Source organism: Chlamydotis macqueenii, chromosome 3 (genome assembly GCF_036417535.1).
Source record: "Chlamydotis macqueenii isolate bChlMac1 chromosome 3, bChlMac1.mat, whole genome shotgun sequence".
Lineage (NCBI taxonomy): Eukaryota > Metazoa > Chordata > Aves > Otidiformes > Otididae > Chlamydotis > Chlamydotis macqueenii.
In genome coordinates, this window is record NC_141558.1 from 83,085,882 (window position 1) to 83,101,581 (window position 15,700).

Here is a 15,700-nt window from a genome sequence, read left to right on the forward strand (position 1 = left end):
CTTGATCCAGTCCTGGCCCAGCTCCCCCTCCCTGCATCCCACATCCAACTGAAGCTGCCTCTGAGGGATGGTAAACAGCCTGTTTTCCGGAGTCTTGATTCATGTATCTTGTCTCAACAACCATCCAGGCTTTCCCTAATGACACACTTGCACTTTAACCCATGCTGTTATGAAATCAATCTTGTACTGTGTTTGGAAAATGTTCATTATGAAGCTAATTGTAAAGCCAGCAGAACTGGTGTGGGGCTCCCAGTACCAGCATGAACTGTGCACGCAGCAGTAAGCACAAGGCAGGCTTGCCTCGCTTGGTATGCAGAGGGAACCTGTGAGGATCTGTACTGGCCACATCAGAACAAGGTAAAATCTGTTCATATCTATTAATTTGAGACGACATCTTTATGTATAGTGGTGGCTGTTCTGGATCAAACAGTAGATAATCTGCAATTGCTCTCTCACCTAAAGTATGACATTATTGATTTGCCTTTTACTCAAGCAATTAGCTGAAATTAATCTCTGAAACACTGGCAATCATCTCATAGATACCTACAACGTCTGGAAAAGAGAAATGGTACACATTCAGCTCCAAAGATAAGTCAGAAATTATAAACTCATCAGCATAACCTCCTGCCCAGGAGAGTTTTGGCACAAAACACCGGAGAATGAATATATGAGTGGCGAAATAAAGCACTGATAAGCATCCACCCACAACCCTCCCCCGAGTCTGTCATTAGATGAACCAGCCTAATTTTCTTCAAGAGAATAACAAGCCTAGCAAAGAAGGGAGAGATTGTAAATGTACGTATAGAAAATAACCACCTATGTAGCAATACAGCAGAAAAGTATGTGGGAACAAAAGTATTTTACAAACTACAGATGAGTCAACTAAATAGTGTCATTTTGGGATGAATGAACAGGGTTGTCATATTTTAAACAAGAGAAGTAATCATTCTGCTCTACTTGATCCTTTTAAAGACTCAGTTAGAAAACTTTGTCCTGATGGGAGATTTTAGAAAACATAACTTAAAGCAAAGCTTAAGGAATTAGTTTGTTCACTTAAAAAAGAGAAGGTTACAGGTAGAGATTTTAACAATTTTCCAGTGCATGAATGGATGTTATAAAGATGCAGTGCCCAGCTGTTCTTCATCCTTAGAGCAGCAACATATTTCATATGTTAAGCATGTATCTTCTTTGCTGCAAATTAGGCTGATTTGTTTTAATCATTTGATTATATAAAGTATATATATTCAAGTGTATATAGATGCTGTATAACTGCCTTTATTACAGCTTTTCAAGAAAATGGACAAAAAACTTTGCAGTTGATCTAAACACACTTTAGCTGGCTTTAATGCATGGACTTGGACTATCTCCTGAGATCCTTTCTGGCTCTGCAGTCTTACATTTCAACAATTCTGTTCTAGGTCTCTTAGACAGGAATTGCTTTGCAGCAGGGTATGGCACCATTGTGCTTGTGCAATGTCTGAAACAATAATGTACATCAGTATATCTGTCTGCATAATTATCTAGAGAGTAGTTCAGGGCTTAGTGCTTCAGAATACAAAAGCTAATGCCATCACAAGTCACACACTGGAAAAGGTGAGGTAAATATACCTAGGATGGTTATCTAAGTAACACGGAGAAGCCTCAATCAAGAGGTGGAAGCTGCTCTGAGAGGCAAATCTCCACCTCCAGGCAGAAACCCAGCTCAGGCTGGAGCCTGGCGTGACTGGCCAGTCAATTGGAGAGGAAATTTCACCTGTTTAGAAGGGTGGGATGCATCTGAGTAAATCTAGGTATATACATGAGCTAGCCAATGTAGGCTCCCTCTACATTCACTAGACTGCTGCACTGCTGTCTTTTTCCCTTTTTCTTTGTGGTGATTCATCACACATCACCTGAAAGTTCAATGTTGTTGTGGTTTAACCCTGCAGGCAGCTAAACACCACACAGCCGTTCGCTCACTGCCCCATAGAGGGATGGGGGAGAGAATCAGAAAAAAAGGTAAAACTTGAGTTAAAGGCAGTTTAATAGGACAAAAAAGGAAGGGGTGGTTGTTGTTGTTGTTATTATTATTATATTTCTATATTATTGTTATTATTATTTACAAAATAAGTGATGCACAATGCAATTGCTTACCACTTGCTGATCGACACCCAACCGGTCCCTGAGCAGCGGTCACCACCTCCCAGTTCAGGTGTTCAGCATGATGTCGTACAGTATGGAACATCCCTTGGGCCAGTTTGGGTCAGCTGTCCTGGCTGTGCCCCCTCCCATCTTCTTGTGCATCCCCAGCCTCCTTGCTGGCAGGACACTATGAAGAGCTGAGAAGTCCTTGACTTAGTGTAAGCACGACTCAGCAACCACTGAAACATCAGTGTGTTATCAACGTTATTCTCATCCTAAATCCAAAACACAGCACTACACCAGCTCCTGGGAAGAAAATTAACTTTATCCCAGCTGGAACCAGGACTGATGTCCAGTCTGAGCTAATCACCTTGTGTTCTCCTTTCCATCAGTGTAGAGAAATATCTGTTTCCAGACTGTGATTCACTTACTTGTGCATCTTACGCATCTTTCCCTGGCATGGCTCCTGCAGGCTGGAAACTCACAGTGTGAGTGCCCCTCTGCAACTGGCTCAGGGGATGGCTTTGTGCATGGCTGGTACCTGAAACTCAGACACCTACTGCAGACTGAAATGAGGATCTCGGGGTCTCAGTAGAACCTCTAAACTGAACTGCGGTGAATTTATTTCTTGTTTCCTTCTCATCCCCTGCCTGGCTTGAGATTTAGACTGTTGATGGTAGGGAGAGATGTATAGAAAATGAAACTAAGTCATGAATGGATATTTAGGTAGTACTGCCATACTTCGTGCATGTATCCATTGTCAGCTGATGAGATGAGCTCGTAGTGGATTTCTAATATGTTGACTGTTACCTCTTCTGAACTTCAGAGCGGAAAATATTAATGAAAATCCCCTAATCACAAAAACACATAAATGAAGTTCTTTTTCCTACTAGTGTTGTATCAAAGTTTCCTAGCAAAGATGAACCTAAAATATGATATTATGACTTGCAGACTTAGGTGTTAATCAGACAGATAAGGAATAAGTAACACACAGTAAGTTCATTGAAATTTCATCCGTAGTTCTCTGATTTGGTAGGAGAGTCTGCAAGCCCTTTATGGATCAGAATGCACTGGACCTCCACAGGTGATACCACAAATTAATTTGTGTGAAAACAGCAAGCAGTTTTCTTATGAACAGCAGAGTAGCATAAGATAACTAGGTATACAGAGCTATTAAAGTGCTTAGACATTTTATGAGCAGTATATGATGTGGCTGCTCTTGCAGTAGTTTCTGTGTTGAAGAAATTTGGGTACAGTGGATGAGCAGCAGATCATGTACAGAATTAGATAGAGCTGTCAGTAATCATTTTTGCACCAGTAACAGAGCTTTGGAATTTCAAATAGCTATTTGTGTATGCATAAGTATTTGCATATATAAATGTTTGCCAAAGCTATATTGTATTCTATATATGACACAGGTTTCCCTCTAGAAAAAAAATAACCTGATGCATTCTTAGATATTTTTGCAGAAGGTCTTCTAACATCTCTTCCAGTTTGATTTTATACAAGGATGGAGGCAGACCATAATGTTGTGGTTTAAACAGCATTTTTAAATCCATTTGCATATTAGCCCATGGTAAAATTAATTTTGCTGATATGCTACATGACTCTTCCCCTTTTTAAAGTTTGACTTTTTGGACAGCCTCTGGCATGATGGGAGTGCCGACTCTGGTGACAGTCTTTGGGAAATGTCATGGCACAGACAATAATTATCCAGCACAGTGAGACAGAGGCATCATTCACAGTTAAGGCAGCATTTCAAAGTTAATCAGACATCCAAACTATGAAGCTGATTTAAAAATTGTAGCATTTTACCACAAATCATTTTGGCCTTCTTATTTTTGAGCTCATAGGATTTATGGTATTCCACCTTTATCTGTAGCCTTAAAAGCAGTTAACTTACTTTTTTCCTTTTGTTCTTTTTCTTTTTTAAGATGAAAGCTGAGAGTTTCACAGAACTCTGGAAACTTAAATCAACAGATTGCATTTCATGAAATTCATGCAATTTTGAAGAGCACTGGGATCCTGCCTTCTCTCCAACTCAATAAAGACCCAGAAAGGGTGAAACATCTGTTTTTTACATTAGGTTTTCACTTTCTGGAGTGCATCCTGGAATAAATGTAGTTCTGATGTTCAGCTGTAGCTCAGCTTCCAGCACAGTAAATGAAACAGCTTCTGCTGGTTTCAGTGAGAGCTGGGGCAGACTCTCATGAGCAATGCTTTTCCCCCTGCCCCATCTCTGCATTGAGAAAACAGTTCAGTGCTTTGTGGCAGTTCTGAACCCACTTTAAATATGAGGAACCTAATGGAAGAAAAGAACTTTAATGTCAGATCAAACCAGGCACGTGAAAGTGCCTCAATCAACTTCCTTTTAAGTCAACAGGAACTTTCCATTGACTTGACTGGGCATTGAATCAAGCCAGATAAATCAAAGCCTAGCCATAAATTTAAAATCTGAATAGAATCTAAATAAAACTAATAGCCTCAAGAGAGAGGTCCTAGGTAATAAGCTTCATACATTGCCAAGACAAAATTCAGGGGGCATGTGCACAGCAATACAAAAAATTTAGGCAGAGTGTATTGAAGTGTGTGGGGGAATTGCTTTGTTGTGAAAAGCATAAGTGAGTATATTTAAATATAGCAGCAAATCAAACTTCAATTAAATCATCAAACATATTTGTAGGCTATTTAATGTGTAAAAAATACTAGATGCATCTGTTGACCAGGTTATTGCTGCAAAAAGTAATTTTCCAAAAGTCCTACGGAAGCAGTATCTGCAGCTCTGGCTGCAGTCTGTATCAGCGTGTTCAATCAAAAATGGCTCCAAGCAGGACTTGTGTAATGTCAGTAATAGACGGTCAAACAGTCAAATCGGGGCCTGTGAATACTCTGCACAAATGACATTTATTAAGACAGGATTCTGTTAACGACACTGCATCGGACTGCATTTGGCAAGCAGTACAGATCAAATGCAGTGCGCTGGCAGTTTGTCGGCTTTGTCCTGCTGCCACTCAGACAGGCCCACAGCCTTCCCCACTTCAGTCCTGACAGGCTTTTGTGTTTCTGGTGTCCTTACTTTTGAATAGTTACTGGCGATGATTACAGTAATACCATATGATTCCAGTGCAGATGAGTTCTGAGTGACCCTAGTCCACAAAAAAAGAGCAAATGGAGACTGCTGCCACGAGAAGCTGAGATACTACTGTGTGTGGGGACAGATGCCAGCATTGCTACTGTCATTTTGCCAAAATGTCTAAGTACCAATAAAATATCTGCATGTGATCAGAGAAGATGGAAACGGCATCACTAATTCTGGGGGCTTCTTTATAGAGCAGTGAATAATGTTTGAATTTTGAGTCTCTGGCTTTTCTCACATTTCACTTTCTTCAAAGCTTTGTTTTGGATCAGGCTGTTTCTGCTAATCCTTCATTGTTCTGTGGGAGAGCTGGGAATTTCAGTTAGTGTTGTAAATGTTTATTTGGGACTATAAGTGTTAATGAAGATTTTGCAATTACTCATGAGAGCTCAGACTGTGATTCATCTAACCTCTACTGAAAATTCTATCCAACATCAGGTCTCCCAGACTGAGAATGCTTTATCCTCCGCGTATGCCAGGCTTTGAAATCGGATTCATTCCCTCGGCAGAATCCTTGAGCCTTTTAATTTGAAAGTGATAAGATACAATTTAGCTTTTAGTCTAAAGTACTTCTTCATGCAGTATTGCTATCACTTCAGTGTATTCCTACTTATTTCTTCCTGCAATTTATCCTCCAGATTACTATTCCCCATTCCTTCTTGCCTAGCTATGTCTTACACTCAGAATGTAATGTTCTCCATGACTCATATTCCAGGCAAAATGCCATTCAACCTAATAGAGTGAAACAGAGTATATTTTCCTCCTGTTAATTTACCCAAATCTGGTTTTTGTTCAGATCATTTTCTGTACTTTCAAATAAATCTTATTTGTTCCTAACATCTTATATCTGAGGATCTCATCACATTTTACAGTTTAATAGATTAGACCTTATAACTTCACTATGAAGCATGTAAATACTAAGATTTGTTGGGGTTTTTTTTCAAGAAAAAAATTCATATAAGGATAACTTATAAAATTTGTTAATGGTCATAAACTGGTAAATGAACTGTGATCTGACTCAATATCTCACTATTCCTTAGCCTGAGCTTAACTACTACTTACTTGGTACATAAGCAGAGTTTCCTAGGTGAAGTTGTGTGTAAAACTCATAGTTTTGGAGGTGAAAATTCTGGCATGATCTGTATCACGTAACAAGTTTACTTTTAAATTGGGAAAGAAAGTTAGGAAACACAGTTCTGACACCCACGGCCATGTAAATGCTCTATAATAGTTCTGTATTGTAGGTTGAAAATACTGATGTGGTCTGTATCACAAAATGGCTTTATTTTTGTAAGCTGCTTGCCAAGTCTAGAAAATGAGTGCACTTTTTACAGGCTGCTCATAGATGCACCCACCAGTTCATCCCTTTTGAGCCTGAACATTGAACTGTGAGTAGTAGCTATTTGTCAGCCATTCCTGATAGCTTTTGGAGGAGAATTATGATGGATCTATTTTGACCCTCTTACTAGAAGTGATGTGGTTGACCTGTGCATTATGTACTATTCAGGCATATCTAGTGGATATGTTGTTGTTATTCCTTTTCTCTTGTCTCCAGTAAAAGAGGTTTAAATGTAAACAATTTATTTGATGTTTTGCTTGCCAGTGGGGAAGTTCTGCTTGTTGAGCGTTGCAGCAGTATCATTTAGTTTGCAGATTCCTGGCTTTGGGCTTGAGTTGATGCTCTGTAGGTGGTTTTGTAAGGACACCTGGAAATTGAAGTTAGCCTTTTGAAGCTAATGAGTCTTTGGCAGATGATCTACAATTACAATGTTAGGAAATGAGACTCTATCTACAAAAGGGTGCTTAAGGCAGGACTGCTCAATGTGTGGGCAACAAGGCTGCATTTGGCCCACAAATGCAGTACCACTCTCCAGCTTGTGCTCGTCTCCAGATCACATGAATTGTAGTCATGTGTCAGCAGTGCCTGGCTATGTAGTCAGGACTTCCCTGGATTTCAGGGAGTGGTGTCACAGAAATTAGCTGCCCAGACAGACATGACATGAACCTTGAGGTGGCTCTTTCTCAGAACAGGGTTTTTAACCAGAGTCTTTATTTCCATTAGATACCTGTGAATGGGTAATAGATTCATGTCCTGCCACCGTCCCTCTCTTTCTTTAAAAATATTTCACCTAACTTTGCAAAATGTAACTGTGTCAAAATGATATTGAAAATGACCCCATCCTAGGAACCTGAGCTACACATGTACTATGAGAGTGACACAGTGCACCCTGTGGGCACGTGAAGTAATGCTAGGAGAAACTTCACAGGAGGTTATGAACTTACGTTTGTTTCATAAGCAAAGCAAAGCAATTTCCTGAAATATTTCACTACAAAATGTTTTCCAGTTTTTAATGGCAATTGTGAGTCTTCTCTAAGCCTTCTCAGTGTCTCAACAATTTAGTGGAGATCAATCACACAATTGTCCAATAGGCCCCTTCTCTTTTGATTTATAAGTACATTTATGGATTGCATTAGTGCTCTTGGCTACAGAATCAGATCAGAAGCTGAATGCTCAGCAGACAATCTGCCTTACTCATTGCCAAATCCTCTCCAATGTTACATCTTCACAGGACAGATCTTCCAGCTTTCACCTGTTGTCCGAACATGATCTGCATGCTTTCATCCTTTATATCTTCTGCTTGTGTCCAGCTGACCATGCCACCCAGATTATTCTGTATTATTGACCTGTCTTAATTCTTCACAACTGCTGTAATCCTTGTTGTATCTCTAAACATCATCATCAGTTAGGCATAGGTATACTGTTGTTTTCCCTTTGGTATGTTTGTCTGTCCTATGCACCCTCCCACCACAGCTTCTGCACACAGTTTTGTTGAGGCAGCATAGTTCTGGTAAATGCAAGATGTACAAGTAATAGAGCCATGGTGCCTTCTGCTTGCTCAGTCTGCTTTAGGGTGGGCTATATCACATCATTTCTGTTGACTACAGACTAGGCCTCGCTCTGTAAGCCTGTAAGCCTACTGCTAAGAGATACATGCATGCTGCTGCCATAAGAGGCACAGAGACACAGCACTGTGTAGGCATCACAGCCCAGTTTCCAGGGAACAATTTTACGTCAAGACTGGATCCAAGGAACCTTCTTAAAGACTTGTGTCAGAAGGATTTAGGAAATGGTACTTACTTCTCCACTAAGAAAAGAGACTCTCTGACCAGCTGCATTGACATCTAAGAGAGGTTTCTTATGATAATCCTTCTGATCACAGGACCAGGATCTATCATCTGTACTGACGAATAACTACATGGACTCTTCCTCTAGGACTCAGATAATTGCATCCTCTTTCATATTCTTGGCAGACAGAAATTCCTCTTCCCACAGAACTCCAACTGTGTACAAACAGGAATATCTGGACTGGGAAAAGAGAACAGCATCAATGACTTGAAACAGTAGAGTATCAGAATAGAAAGGCTATTGAAGTGTCAAATATTCCTTCTCTTTCTGTCCTTTCTTGCTAGTAATTTAATAACAGTCTTCTTGCAAACTATCAATTTCATTATCTCACAGATGATAGTCTCATACAAACTGCCTCAGGAAGGTATGATACTGGCTTGCAGAATGGCTACAGATATTTTCCCCAATATTGCTGTAAAGCAGTACACAGTGGATATTATGCATTTCTGATTTAAAGTTATGGTAATTTGTTTCTCATTCCCTAGAGTTTGGTCATATAGTGAGACCAGTAAGACTATCAGATGAGCAAATGTGAAATTTTCTAATCAAGAAAGCACTAAATCAGAAAAGTTTATTTTTGTCATCTTTTTTTATTATGTAGGCACAGATACAGTTTGCAGCCATTTGCATTTTTTAAATGTTGCAATCAATGTCAATAGTTAAGTTATAAAATAGGTCAATTAATTTTTTTTTTTATATATCTAGCAAGGACAACCATTTTTTAAAATTAGAATCACATTTTTGCAAAGTTTGGCTTCATGTGCTAGAGCTTAAACCAACCTGTAAGTGTTAGGTATCAGGCTAAGACTGAGGGTAGGATTCTGACTATCTGCTTGACACAGGGCTTGCATAGATTTATTTGAAACTAATTCACAGAACTGCACAGAAACCAAACTACGCCTGTATTGCCATTAAATGGAAAATCGTATTTCTTTCAGTCAGTGTATCTTCATGTGTGGACCCGTGGCACCATCTAGTGTTTGAAAATGCAGACCAGCTCCAGACCACTGAGCACAGAACGTCGTTGCTACAAAGAGATTTCAGCCATAATAAAAGCTAGTGGTGCTCTGAAACATTGACAAATTAATTTCACACAATTATGTTTTTCCAGTCACAAAATACAAATATACCAGATCAGAATATGGATAAGACTTTCCATGCTCGTGATTTCCAATCTAGTGTCTCTCCCATGACGTTACACTGGAACTAGTAGATCAGTTCAGTGTCAGAAATGGACCTCTGTGTGTCCACTAGTGACAAATGTACAGTATTTTTCATGGAAATAAGTATGGTGTTAGATAAATCTTCAAGCACAGCTTGGATGGAGAAAATTATTTTCTGCTTCTGTTCTGGGTCAGTGGCAGCTTCTGACCCAACCATAACAGCAGCCCTCTGCTTCCCAGATTTAGCTGCTGATTATCCTTCTTTCTGGGGAATGATGTTGACTTCTAGTTCTTGCATGAAGTTCTGCAGAAACAGAACCAAAAATTACACATATATGTACTGTATGTGCTACTGTGCAAAAATCTACCAGCAAAGCTTTTCTGTCAACAGTTTTCATTTCATGAGTTTGCTACTAAAACATTTGTTTCAATAAGCTCGGTAAAGCCCGTACAGTTTTAGCACAGAGTTCCATGGCTTCTAACAAAGCTAAGACAGCATAGTCTCTGATTTCTGGTACCTCGAGACCATTACTTGCAGCAGCTGAGTGAAAAGAGCTGTGTGAAATGTACAGCGTGGTTAGCCAAGTGTGAAAGGGAAAAACTGCTGTGATGGCAAATTATGCTTCCTTCTCCGTGCTATGAGAAATGTGGTCAGGCAAAAAAAACCGACATCCCTTTGTCAGCTTATGCCAGGCCGAATGAAAGCCAGGGAGAGGAGATATCATTTTGAACTGATAGCTTTGTCTCGCTCTTGTGACTCCATGAATGTGACCCAGCTGGTAGTTATTGAGGTACTGCCAGGAATGGCTGGGAAAAGACAATCTGCTATAGATAACTAGAGCTAGAGGCAGAGGATGTGTTGAAGATAGAGAACAGAGAGGATATTCAGCCTCTAAACTAAACTTTATGGATTCTCACACATACACTGAATTTGGCTGCACATGGAACAGATTATGAGTGCTTTCCTGGAAAAGCAATCAGCTGGGCTAGAGAGCCTGCCCCATCATTAAGGCAATAATTGTTACTGCCTTTGCATGGCTGTCAGAGTTGGACACCTGGCCTAAGGCTGTCCTGATCACTCCCTCGCTGGTCAATGGAGAGAGGCAGCATGCTCAGGAGGTGATTCATGCCTTGTCTTTAACATATTTATTTTGGAATGGTGTGGATCCAGAGATCTTCCTTTCCAGACTGCAGAGGAGACCAAAAGGGGCATAGTTGAGTGGGATGAATCCTTTACTAAGTTGGAGGTAGAAGCAAGGCACGATGAAGACATCTGAAGAAAAGCACACCATTAGTGGTGTGAACTGCCTTCTCTGTTCTTTATTCAGCATACTGAGAGGAAAGGTAATGGGCATGACAGTCTTGAGATCCATGCCCTGTAAGTGTATGAACTGACCTGCATGCACTTGGCATCTGTGTTCCCCACTGCCCTCTGCCCATGCACTCCTTTTGTTTCAGTCTGGCGTTGTTGTATTAAGCGATCTGATGAATGCAAGGATCTACTCATAAAACCAGTGGCAGAATCAAGCCTTTTTCTGGGATTGACTGCACCCAGGTCTCTGTGCAAACTAATTGACGGTGCTTTACTTGAGCTGTGTCTAGTCTGGTTGTGGCTGGCGGATACAGGCCCTGAGGCTCTCTTTCCTCACACCTGTCACAACGTGATGTGATCTACCCTTGTCTGTCCCTCAGAGTCAGCTGAAGACCCTTACTGGCTTGCTGAAGTCCTTTCTGCAGAAAAGAACCGAGGGTGACATGGGTCACAAGCTGAGCATGAGTCGGTTACGTGGCAGGATTGCAAAACAGACAAATGATGTTCTGGGAAGTGTTAATAATAAGGCCATACATAAGCCAAAGAAGATAATTTCTGGGATCTGTTTGGCACTGGATTTTTCTTCCACAGTGGGAATAGAGAGTCTAATTTTGGGCACTGTGCTTTTAAAAGAATGAAAATCTAGAGAGAGCTGAGAGAAGAGCAATGGAGATGAGAGGCAGTTCAGAAATCCTGAGCTCCGAGAAAGAACAGAAGGAACTTAGGCTGAAAATAAAGAGGAAACTGAGGGAAGGGGAAATACAGCAGTATGCTGAGTATGTTTTGAGTTGTCATGACTTTGATTCAACTGTTGGCTATGTCCAGTACAGGTACAAAGTTAAGAAGGAATTGCCTTAATTTGTAACAAGAGAGATTTGGATTAGCAATAAGAAAAAGTTTCTAGTTAGTAGAGCAATGAAGTAGTGTGAGGGGATGCTGCTTGCAGTCACCGTGGAATCACCTTCATTGGAAGCTGTTAAAAAATAAGCATCTGTCAGGAATAGCTTGATACATGTCATTCTGTGCTGGTGCTGGGGATTGGAGTAAATTATACCAGGAAATCCCTTCCAGCTATAGATCTATAAGTCTTGTTAATGCTGTCAAAATTCAGGAAAACCTGTATTTACTTTGCTCAGATGGAGTGACAGATATATATGACCTTTCCCATCAATTTACATCCATTTAACTATATGCCTACCTTTTTTTTTTTTTCCCCTTAGAGTTTGCATTCCTTGGCTGCCTCTGGATGTGCAAATTACAGTGGAGGCAGGAACACCCTTGGGCCTGATTACCAACCTGTGAGTACCTGTCTTGGACAAGGACCGTGCTGCCTTCCTCCATGCATTTCTCACTTCCATTCTGGATCACTGCACTTCTTCTCGTCAGAACAAAGGTAATCTGAGCTAATGCAGAAGTGTGCACCTGTACTCTCTATTACATCATACCCAGATAATGGCATGGAGTTTAATCAATGTAATGCCTTATCTTAGTAAAGAGCCAGTAAAAACTAAATACAGCGAACCTATTTAAATGTTTGTGTCACATATACTTTCAAAGTACAGACCAATACAGAATGTAAGGTCCTGTGAAAGATACACTCCTCACTGAATTGTGCCATGTGGGGACCACAGGGGCAGGAGTTTACACTTTATTGCAAAGTGCTTAAGAAGTTCTTCAGCTGTCCAGATATCTGAAAGATAATAATTAGCTTTTTCTATCTGATGCAGAAACAGAAGAGAGGGGGAAAAGTTACTAATGGTGACTATCCTTTGGTAAAAGGAAGATGCAATGGAGCCTTTTGTACGCTCCCATTTATTTGCTTACACAGCTCCTGCTCGAGAGATCATACCTCCAACACAGAACATAGATATCAGAATCCAATATTAAAAGGAATCTCATGCCTCACTTCCTAAGGTGTTTATAATTGTCAGTAATCCTGCAGATTTTACAGCTGATACTAAAAATAGAACAGTTTATTGCCATATTGTATCTTGAAGGATATATGTGCCTACACTCTAAATAATGACCTTGTCAGATAGGAGCTGAACAAATGAGCATAACATAGTAGTTAAGCATGCAGTTCTTCCAGTACTGCTGTACGGTATTTCAAATAGTAAGCTGTAATATTTAGTAAACCAAATAAACAGGCTTCCAAATTAGCAAGAGAAATAAATAGTGGAACAGCTAGAAGTACATCTGGTAGGATACTTTCTTCTCTTTCTGTCATCTGCAAGGAATGTTCCCAAGACAATACCCTCAGAATTCAGTTGGGAATATGGTAATTGTTTTCCATTCCTGTCATCAGGAAACTGAAGTCAGAGCAAAGTACTTATTAACTCCTGTTATCACAACCACAGATGTCTGTAGCATTCCCCCCACCCCTCATACCCGCAGATTGTTTGGTAAGTGTCTGCATTCAGTGAATTTAGCATGTTGGGATAGGTATGTGGACTGTACAGGCAACCTGAATGTTTATGAGTGAAAAAAAAATAATACAGAAGTATTACAAAGGATTGATTGTAGCTGCTTGTTACGTTCTATGCACTTTATTTCATGTTGTCCACTCAACAAGATTATAGCTGGCAAAAATTACTTAGGACTGAGAGAGACGTATTCAGAGTGCAGGAGTAACTTTCCAGCTTTAATAGGTCAGATTCTGTCTAATTCTGGCTAATCATTTCAAGTAAAAAGAGACTCCTTCCTGAGCACCCACTGCTGAACCACTAAGGTACTGGAGTGTTTTCCAGTTCCTTGGGATAAGAGCTACTCAGGCTGGAAATGCAAAACTACTCCTTGGTTTCTCCAAGGACAAAACTTTTGTTCTGCTAAGTCAAAATGAGTTTTGCTACTGTTTTGAATAAAGACAGGAATTCTTTTCAGCAGGGAGTAACATGGGTAGGAGGCAGTGTTTCCCCCAGCAGTCCCAGAGGAGGGACAAAGCCTGTCTTGCTGGGGAGCAGGGACTACAAGGACTCCTCCCCCATCCTGGATCTGGATGGAGGCTCCTGTAACTCTCAGCTTGATCTCGAAGGCAAGAGATGGAAGACTGCAGGTCATCCTGCATGTAACGTTCTCAGTCCTTTCACCCTGAGTATTATGTTTAAGGAAGACCTTTAAGAAGTTCCAGCTGTTTCTCCAAGGGGTAAAGGGGTTCCTCTATGGTGGATTCTTTAGCTGTTATCCTACAGCATCCTGCTATGGTATCCATACTGGGAAAAGAAGCCTTCTTTGGAGACATGTGGTAGCTTGCTGTAGGAGCCTGCCGAAGACTGGCTGAGCAGCAACTTCTCTTTCATCTTCATGACCATAGTAAGCACCAGGCCCACTGGCATGGGACATCAACAGGGAAGAAATGAGAATCTCACCTAAGGAGTTACTACTCCTACATCACGCATCAGGAGTGTCTGCTAAGTAATCCTGTTCAGCTACATACCAGTTCTGGTATCTGCTCAGTGGTATGGTGTATGAGTTAACTCCGTCTCTGGCTCTGCTTGTGCCTTCTACCATCTTTGCAAGATTTCATGAACGATTAATGGGAATAATGTAACAGAGAGAGGCAACTGATCAACACTGGCTCCTGAACAAAGCACAGTCCCTGAAATGTGTGTGTGCAAAATTGAGAACTCTTCTAAAAACAATGGCTTGCATATACAGACACAGGAGTTGGTGGGCACCACAGTGTATGGATTTCATCAACTCTCCTGTTTAGATGCAGCTTTGAATATTAGACACTAGGTGATTCAATTGCCTAATCAGAAGCATCTAGTGTCTTAGATCCTGACCAGCCTCCAGCTGCTGCTGCAAAAGGCTTAGATTTCCTGTAAGTCCTTATCATGCCTGCCAGCCCAATGCAGATGTCTTGGACAACCTAGGTAATCTAAAACAGCATAGATCCCTAGCTCAGATCTGTTCTGATCACTCCCAGCATGTCTCTGTAGCTGGGAAGATGGGATATGTTCGAAGTTTGAAGTTCATATTTTCTGTATAGAATAAAAGGGTTTCGTTTGTCTTAGTTAAATGAATCATTGGGAGAACTGTAAGCCCTTCATGGTTTTGCGCATGAAAGGAAACCCAGAGGTCATGAGCTGTCACATGCAATGAAAAACTGTAAGTATATGGTGTGTCTATAATCTGTATGTAAACCACAGTGAGGAGCACTGGTTTTGATGTCACCTGACTGTTTTCATGCAATCAAAGGCTGTGGGGTCCTTTGATTAAGAATTTATGAGATTTCAGTGGCACCAAAGACTGTCACTATTTAAACATTAGTAGACTTGTGAGAACTCAAGCCACTGTGTGGTAAGAAGAATGTGCTGTTATATGACTTGCACACTTCATCACAGTTTCCTACATTTATGGAATTCTTTCCAGAAATTATTTAAATATGCTTCATGCCTGTGACTCAAGCAATTTCATGAAAGATGTAAAATAAAATAAAATGGAAATATCCTGAAATCTTAACCATTGCTCTAGAAGCGCATAATTTTATTATGTATCTCACAATAGTAGGATGATGTGGAGTTCTTAAATCTAAGTCCTGGAATCATGTTATGTCATGTGTAATGGCAAAGAAAAAGGATGAATTCTAGAACCCTAAAAATGTTAAGGAAAAAAACCCCAACTTATGGTTTTGGGGTGCTGCCTCATGAATTTTGAATACTTGTCATTAGCAATACTGAAATAAGATGTTGGGCTTTAACTTCTCCGGGTCTTCAGGTTGTTACAGCTGTTCAAGCACAGCACACCCTGTGTCTTGCTCCACTGGTCTACATTTGCAACCT

The 15,700-nt window shown here is 40.5% G+C and overlaps 1 protein-coding gene across 4 annotated transcripts in view; it reads left to right on the plus strand.

Moving 5' to 3' along the window:
• Positions 1-15,263, plus strand: part of CRIPT (CXXC repeat containing interactor of PDZ3 domain) — a 37,478-nt gene extending 22,215 nt beyond the window's left edge. The window contains exons 5-6 of one of the 4 annotated variants that reach the window (XR_015258134.1): positions 12,181-12,312; positions 13,800-15,263. Coding sequence is in view for 2 of the 4 variants with exons in the window: in XM_086744701.1 (XP_086600827.1) it covers positions 12,181-12,221 (41 nt within the window). In the remaining 2 variants the exon portion in view is untranslated. Of the gene's footprint in view, positions 1-4,055; positions 5,618-12,180; positions 12,436-12,646; positions 12,825-13,799 lie in introns of those variants that run through there. The other 3 variants (XR_015258133.1, XM_086744701.1, XM_086744702.1) reach the window with 3 other exon arrangements.
• Positions 15,264-15,700: the final 437 nt, after the last annotated feature.